Source organism: Astatotilapia calliptera, chromosome 11 (genome assembly GCF_964374335.1).
Source record: "Astatotilapia calliptera chromosome 11, fAstCal68.1, whole genome shotgun sequence".
In the NCBI taxonomy this organism is placed as follows: domain Eukaryota; kingdom Metazoa; phylum Chordata; class Actinopteri; order Cichliformes; family Cichlidae; genus Astatotilapia; species Astatotilapia calliptera.
Genome location: NC_137432.1, coordinates 22,372,731 through 22,380,549, shown reverse-complemented (window position 1 = coordinate 22,380,549; position 7,819 = coordinate 22,372,731). Strand labels below are relative to the sequence as shown.

Below are 7,819 nucleotides of genomic sequence, written 5' to 3'. Positions count from 1 at the left end.
GATGGGCAACAGCAGCAACACTGGGCGCCACTCCTGTCCGCTAAGAGCAAAAAACTGAGGCTTCAATTCATACAGGTTCACTAAAATTGAAGCACAGATTCAAAAACGTTGCCTGGTCTGATGAGCTGGATATTTTCTTTATGACCCCAACATTTCCATTCTGACGACTGCTTCCAGCAGGGCAATGCACCGATGCGAAATTGATATCATGGATGTGAATCTTACAAGTCTGCAGCAATTGTGTGATCATTTTGATATGGACCAAAATCTCTGAGGAATGTTTCCTGCAAAAGGGAATCCAACCTGTACTAATAAGTTGTACAATAAATAAATAAATATTTCAATTATATTCTTAAATGGAAGTGTATGCAAGTATCAGGCCAACATTTTTTTCTAGTTTGTGCAAGGAAATTAAAAACTGTAAATAAACTTTTGAATTCTGGAAATTTATTGAGGAAATCTGTCCATGTAACCATGTAACTTAGTTACATTAAAAACAAAAAAATCAAGATAACACAAGTCCTGAACACAGAAGGGTTAACATCAGATAAGTACATAAAAAAGGCAAATGTTTAGAGTTTACACAGCTATATAAACAAAAGGTGAACAAACTGTTACCTGTTCTGAGGAGAATAATGACGCTATGGTGAATGACACACACAGGGCAATTCTCATCCTTTATTTATAACACTGTGCATTATGCTCATTTCTTTTTCTCCTCGTCCTTCTTGGCGTCGGGTTTAGAGCCCGTTTGGGAAGCTAGAGAGCCCATGGCATTACGAATGGCCTCGTTGTTGGGGTCGACCCCAGGAAGGTTTTCTAAAACACTCTGGAGGAACTCCGGATCCTGCATAACATCATAATCCTCTTCATCCTGAGTAGAGGTTTTTAAATAAATAAATAAATATATAAAGGTTTTTGTTTTTAGTGTGATGAAAACTTTGATTTCAAACCACAGTTGCTTATATTCACCTTAGCTTCACTGGAGTCGATGTCAGCACCTGTATCCATGTCCTCAGCACCAAACTCTGCAGAACAAATGAAAGCAGTGATGTCTGTGCATAACAAAAAGGGGACTGGAAGTAATTGTAGTTGTTTTAACCTGAAATTTTTAAAGGAAAAAACAATTTTTAAAAAAGGTCTAAAATTTGAATTCCCCCCCCCAGTTAGCTCAAGTTATACCCAAGTTGTACATTAACACTACCTTCATAAATATCTAACTAAAACTCTTTGGGGACTTGATGACCTACAAGCCAAATCTGGTATTTTGGTATTTTCGTACAGTAATCCAGCGCTGTAGCCATTTTTTCACCCCAAATTTACAGGTGAACTCTAGATACAAGTTAATACAAATTATGCACGTAACATATACAGAGCACTTATAAGTTATGAACCCTCTATAATAATTTGCTGACTGGCTGTAGTAAAAGAAGAAGAAAAAAAAATGTAGGTAAACCTGCTCCTGCTCCCTGCATGGACATCTGCAGAGCATAGGCGATCTGCTCATCCTCTGTCATGCGGCTAAAGTCTGGTAGGGCAGGTGTGGCTGAGTCTGTATGTGGAACAGACATCTTCAGCAAGGCATCCTCAGACTCTGAAGCAGGCAAAAAAAGAATATGTTGCATGTATACACTCAGATCACTTGTCACTGAGGGAAAACAGGCAGCAATGGGCATCTATGAATACAATGTTTTCTCACCATCTGCAGCTGGGGAGGAAATGCCAGCTTCAGCAGCTGATGCAACAGCGGCTCTGCGAGCTTCATCCTCCTGTCGCTGTCTCTGCTCCTCCATGGACACACGCAGAGCCTAGTGAGAAGAGCAGGAGACAAAACAAAAATTACTTCCTAATGAAACACGTTGAGTCTTACAACTGTGCAGAAAAAAGCAAAGAAAAGGCAGAAAATATAATGAAGAAAGACTAAGGCTATGTCCACACGTACCCGGGTATTTTTGAAAACGCAGATTTTTCTATGCGTTTGCACCTTTCGTCCACACGTAAACGGCGTTTTTGGTCACTGAAAACGGAGATTTTTAGAAACTCCGGCCAGGGTGGATATTTTTGAAAACTCCGTTTTTGCATTTACGTGTGGACGAGAAAAACTGAGAAAACGCAGCGTCAAAGGTGTGCGCATTTTTTGACGTCACACTGTGCGCCACGTTATTGTTTCGGTGAAATGAATTTCTACAATACTGTTACTGTTAATTGTACTCTCTGCAGTGTTTAAATGCTTACACACAGTTACTGTCCCTCCACACATACGACTCGGTTCTGCTTCTATGCCCCAGCTTTGTTTACTATTTCCCACCGAGGCTTCTAGACTTCTGATTGGCCAACATTTCTGCATGGTTAGGAATATATCGCCACCTGTTGCTTTGGCATGTTCATAGCAGCGTTTTCCTTCATTTCTGCCTTTACGTGTGGACGGGATTATTTTTTAAAACGAAAACGGAAAATCTCCGTTTTCAAAAATACCCGTGTACGTAGCCTAAAATAGATCATTTGAAGAACTTTTAATGTAGTCACAAAAAGTTGCGGCTATATTAAACTGCACAAACTATACAAACAAAAACAAAAATTGTGTCCTGTGTTCACTCACCAAAGCCAGCTCAGGGTCTGCACTGGGATCTACTCCAAACTCAAAGTCACTGGCACCCAGACCCAACATGGCACCACCCTCTCCTGCCAGAATGGGTGAGGACAGCAGGGCATCGGCAAGACTGGGACCCGGGGGTACTGTGACCAGGTGGGAACCTGCTCCCTCTTTGCCATTCAGCGTGTTGATGAAGGCTGTCAGCTTCTCTGTGTTCATCGCCTGCGGGCAGAGCAGAAGTTAAGGGGTGCATGTAAAAAAATGTTTGAGTGGGTTATAAGCTCAGAAGGTTAAAAAAATAAAAATACCTCCTCTCCAAAGTTAATGACATCAACATTGACCTTTTCTTTCTTCAAACGCTTTGCCATTTTGATCAACTACAAAAAGAGAGAAACACTTGAGTTAAAACAAACACTAATTTATCAGGCGCGTCATACATTTATAAGTTCAACATTGACATCAGAGACCACTTAGCTAACAAACTGGTGTCTGTTTAAGGAAACAGCAATACTAAAGAAGCTGTTGAAGCAGCTTCAGCTCCCAGGCCAAGATTTGAAGACTTTATGTTCTTTAAAGCAACAGAATCGCTCTGTGAGGTACATTTCCTTTGTAAACAATTCAACCGATGCTGTAACGTTGAGATTGTGGCCTGCATGCTGTGAGATAGTAATGTCAAGTTTGTCACGTCTTTTGTAACCTTAAGATACGACACTGCCGTCCAACTAGTGATTTCAGAGTAAACTCAGTTAACTGTAATAAACTGATTGCTTTCCAGATGCTAGTCTGAAACAGCTGCAAGTCTTCTCACTGGTTATCTTAACCAAGGTGGGGGAAAGCAACACTTTTTGAGCAATACATGAACCCTAATAAGATAATAATAATAACTAATAACAAGAGTTTGGCTTACTTCTTTTTCGTTGTCACACACTGGGCTGCCAACAAACGCAATTATACGCATCTTGTGGTTTTTGCCCTGTCTGTGCTTCAGCGCCAACTACAGACAGAAAGACAGAACATTAAAAAAGAGAAACGAACACATACAAAATAAAATGCATCTGTGTGATTTTCTGTGTGTGAACATAAAAACAGAAATGGCAGAATAGCATTTACCAACATCAATACAATCAGTACCACTGATAACAACTGCATGAACTTTTAGCGATACAGCCAAATGTATGTTATGTAAAAACAACCAAACACATAAAAAAACCTTTTGAAATATCCAAAGTTAAGGAACAATTTCAAGTTGCAAACTACACTGAAAGTATCAAATGGAATTTCAAGGAAACCTGTGGAAAGCTGCCCTTTTTCACAAGTCTGTAACACTTATGCTGGATTCAGACTTCGGCACTGAGTCAGGTGAGGTTTGTGGCATAACCTAAATAAGTGGCCCACGTTTTTGCTGATACTTATACTGATGCTATGATCATTATTCCTTATATTGAGACGATTATCGTTATTCTCTCACTAATAAGTTCAAAGACTGTGACCAAAAGTAGTTTGTCATTATGACGTAGCTACGACATAGATTAACACAAATCCCCAGTTTGTTTGTTTTGCTTCTCTCACAATCTTCTTGTTACTTTTAGCCTTTCCAGTCAAGCTCTTGTACTGCAGTCGAGCTCACTCCTTACGTCCGTTCTTCCTGATTGCTTTCTTGCTCGTACAAATTAAATAACAGAGTACAACTTAGCCTTTCCTGCACTGTCGAACCCACAACTTCTTCTGCAATGGCCACATCCTCCTCCTTTTTTTGAAACACTAGGCTCTGTTTCGTCTAATATTTACTACACTAACTGGGCTTAAGAACCGTTACTTCAAAATATTCTGCAATTCTGCAAACCCAGCAGCTCCTCGCTTAGACAACAAAATTTGCTACTGTATCCATTAATTTAAAAGGACCTCACTAAAGCTGCGGAGAGCAACAACAACACCATTAGTCCAGAGTTTTTAATCAAACTCTGGACTAATGATCCATCCACATGTCTTAAAACTTCACTGCATTCAAGCATTTCTACTTGTCTATTGTGTGTCCAGCAATAAGACCAAGATAGCAGTTGTTGTATGATAAAAATCAATCTCACATGCGCCACCCTGATACCGGTGCAGAAGCTAATGTTTCCACATGGCTGCACAGCATGCAGCTTCGACAGTATCCTCCCCGTATCCGGAGTCAGCGTGGTAAGCACCTCACAGTTGCTGCAGAGCGAATCACAACACTTGTGTTATCATAGGTTTAATCCCATCTTAAACCTCAGTATACTGAAGTGGATTGCTGCTTACTTTGCCATGGAGATGAGGCCCACGTTGTTTTCAGGGTTGCTTCGAGTCTTTGAGTGACATACGATGTTAACAGCATCCTGCTGAGCCTGCAGCCGAGTGGGTAGAAAGTCTCCATTTCGCATGTACTCACTGTTGTCCACACTAAGGAAATTTATAGTAGATTATTTAAAATATAAGCACTTGTTCAATGTAAATGAATGCTATAAGTCAAATAATATAAATATTGCTTGTGAAAAGAGGCCAAAAACAAATATCATCAGGATTTTTCCTACTCAAAATTGGCATTTAAAGGTTGATTATGCAAATAAACGAATCTAAAACCACTCAAATTATTTAAAAAAAATGCCTTAAAAAATAAAAACAAAATTTTTAGGCAGCTTCTTGAACATAGCAGCTACTGTATAAATGTTTACAATTTGGGCTTTGTAAAAATAGGATTTTACCGACTTCATATAGAAATAAATACAATGTTTTAATAACAATGTTTGAAAGCCTTTTATTGTCTCAAAGGATGAGTTATGTTACGTTAAAAGATAGATATAGGTCTAATTTAAGGCAAGCGATAGCATTCATCTTTGTTTACTGCGTTGGTGAAATGTATGTTTTCATATTGACAGTAGCCTTTTGATTTGTTAGCGGGCTAATGCTAACGTATCAAACTGCTTTTAATCTACCGCCAGAAGCAACCTAAAAATTACAGCTAGATTAAATTCAAGTTGGGTAGAAACGATATGAATTAAACTACAAATATACAAGCAGTAGCATGACCAGGTCCCGATTAAAGAGCTGCTGTTCAGCTAACGATGATTGCTTTGAGCTGCTGGCTAACGTTAGGTTGTGGAGTGACTCAGGGAATAGACGGAGTTCATTATTTCCTAAACAAAGCGAGACAAACACGTCCAAAATAATTTATTTAAACAGCGCCAAAACGAAACACACTCAGCTTTTCATGTCACGGGTTCATTTAAACAAAGCTAGCACTCAAAAGTGTTCATTTTCAACATAATTCAAATTCCTTACCAGACCATAGTGCTTTCAAGCACCATCTTGGCGTCTGCCGTTTACTACGTCATCGTGATGCTTTGTGGGTAATGAAGTTAAATCGAAATTTCTCCGATAAAGCCAAATCTTTAAATTTTATATTTCTTGCTGTGTACAATCTACGGATTCCATAGCGTATAGGCAGTGGCGTGTCTAGAAATTTTTTTTGGGGGGGCCAGGTAGGGGCACAGATTTGGAGAAGGGTGGCAGATTTAATTGGCAGATAATGTTTAAAAAAAAAATTCTACCAACCCTTAACCATAATTCAATAATCCTATAAACCTAATAACCAAATGCACTTTTAACTCTTATTAGAATGAGATTTTAACCACTACGGTGCAAAGTTTTTAGATACTGCGTTGATAAAGTACAAGAGATACAATCAGTGCTTTGTCAGTGTTTACTCAGCAGTCAAGGACATCAATATTTGCATAGTATTTTTACTGACATATAGTGCACATATGTTTTGGGCAAAAAAAATTTTGAAAATTAAAATACGAACATTTGTAACAAACAATTGACAAATTAGCCAATGCCAATGCAAAACTTTATCTGCCTGTTAAAAAAAGAAGATAATCTTCTCACAAACTGGTGTTTGATTTTGAAACAGGAAAAAAGTGGGGAAACAAATGAAAAGACTAACATTTGAATAAAACCTGAAAGCAAGTAAATACTTTCTATGCTGCCTTATGGTAAACTTTGGTAATATTGATCAAGAACAACACTGGCTGATGATGAAATACAGTCAGCTGGCATGGTGACACTGCCAGTATTAACCTGCAGGGCTGGACTGGGACAGAAAATCGGGCATTTTTACTACAGACTGACCCACCAGGTAGTAAAGCCATAAAGACTTTGACTGAAAACAAACCCTGTTGTGACAGTGATGTACAGTCTTGTTGGTATATGTATGATTTCTATACATTTTACGTCAGATAAAAACTTTGGTTGTAAGATTTAGATAATTATTTAATAAAAGCTAGATATTTTAAATGAGAATAAGAAAGAAAAGTATTTCTTTGTTCCCCACCTTTCCCTGTTAATGCCCTACCTGGCCCCCTGGCAAAACTTTGCTAGACCCGCCCCTGCACAGTTACCAGCTGTCAGCTGCTTAGAAAAGGATGCTGGTGTTATTTGTCTCTCAGAAACAGTTCATAACTTCCCTTCAACTCATTCATGTCACCTAAAAGGTAAACCTGTTTCTCCATCACCTGTTCAGCTCTGATGATCCAGTAAGGACATCTCCTGGTTTCATCTTCATGTTTCCCTCTCACCACATATCCAAACCGACATCATGACCAGCAGCTTTACAGCTGTGGCTCCAGCAAACATCAGCTGATACTAGAAATTAATATTAAATAAATTCTAACAACAGCTGATCAAGCTTAAACGTGCTGCTGTTGTTTAGCGCGACATCTGCTGGTTTCCTCTTTCTGGCGCAAAGTGGGCGATAAATAAACAAGAGAGAAAAGCCGATCAGCTGATCATTGATCAGTTTCATGATTGAAGTAGCAACAGGAGAGGGAGGGGGAGAGAATGAGAGAAGAGGCAGCTGTGCAGCATAACGACAGAATAAATCCAGCTTTGTGTCTTTTTTCCATTCTAGCTAAAGTCCGGGACAAACTGCGTCTCTTCTCAGCTCAATACGAAACGTGTAATATTTTCTCTGAATGAGGGACCATTCCATTTTTTTAAGGAGCCGTTGGCAACTCTACTAACCTTATGAATAAAATAAAGTTCACTATCAGTAACATCATAGCACCCACCCAGCTGTATAAAAACTCCGTCAAACTGGCTAGAACGCAGTATGAGTTATTGCAACTGACAGCAAAAAGTCAGCAACATGAAAATAAACTCCACCTAAACTTGGTTTATATCTGACCCAGATAGACTGCAGGTCAT

At 39.0% G+C, this 7,819-nt stretch overlaps 1 protein-coding gene across 1 annotated transcript; it reads right to left on the bottom strand.

Moving 5' to 3' along the window:
• Positions 1-430: 430 nt before the first annotated feature.
• On the bottom strand, positions 431-6,072 carry LOC113031718 (26S proteasome non-ATPase regulatory subunit 4-like). The gene is made up of 10 exons (XM_026184062.2): positions 5,897-6,072; positions 4,877-5,017; positions 4,678-4,792; positions 3,501-3,587; positions 2,902-2,970; positions 2,600-2,815; positions 1,700-1,808; positions 1,457-1,594; positions 973-1,028; positions 431-874 (listed from the first exon to the last, which is right to left on the bottom strand). The coding sequence occupies exons 1-10, from the start codon at positions 5,920-5,922 to the stop codon at positions 704-706; spliced, it is 1,128 nt and encodes a 375-aa protein (XP_026039847.1). The 5' UTR covers positions 5,923-6,072; the 3' UTR covers positions 431-703.
• Between the last annotated feature and the right edge of the window lie 1,747 nt (positions 6,073-7,819).

What these genes read in the sequence shown, in the direction of transcription:
- LOC113031718 (XM_026184062.2), bottom strand. Translation starts at nt 5,922, where the DNA reads ATGGTGCTTGAAAGCACTATGGTCTG. An exon ending in CTTGAAAGCACTATGGTCTG is followed by an intron (nt 5,018 to 5,896) that starts GTAAGGAATTTG and finishes AAATTTCCTTAG; the next exon opens with TGTGGACAACAGTGAGTACA. An exon ending in CCGGTATCAGGGTGGCGCAT is followed by an intron (nt 3,588 to 4,677) that starts GTGAGATTGATT and finishes TTCTGTCTGTAG; the next exon opens with TTGGCGCTGAAGCACAGACA.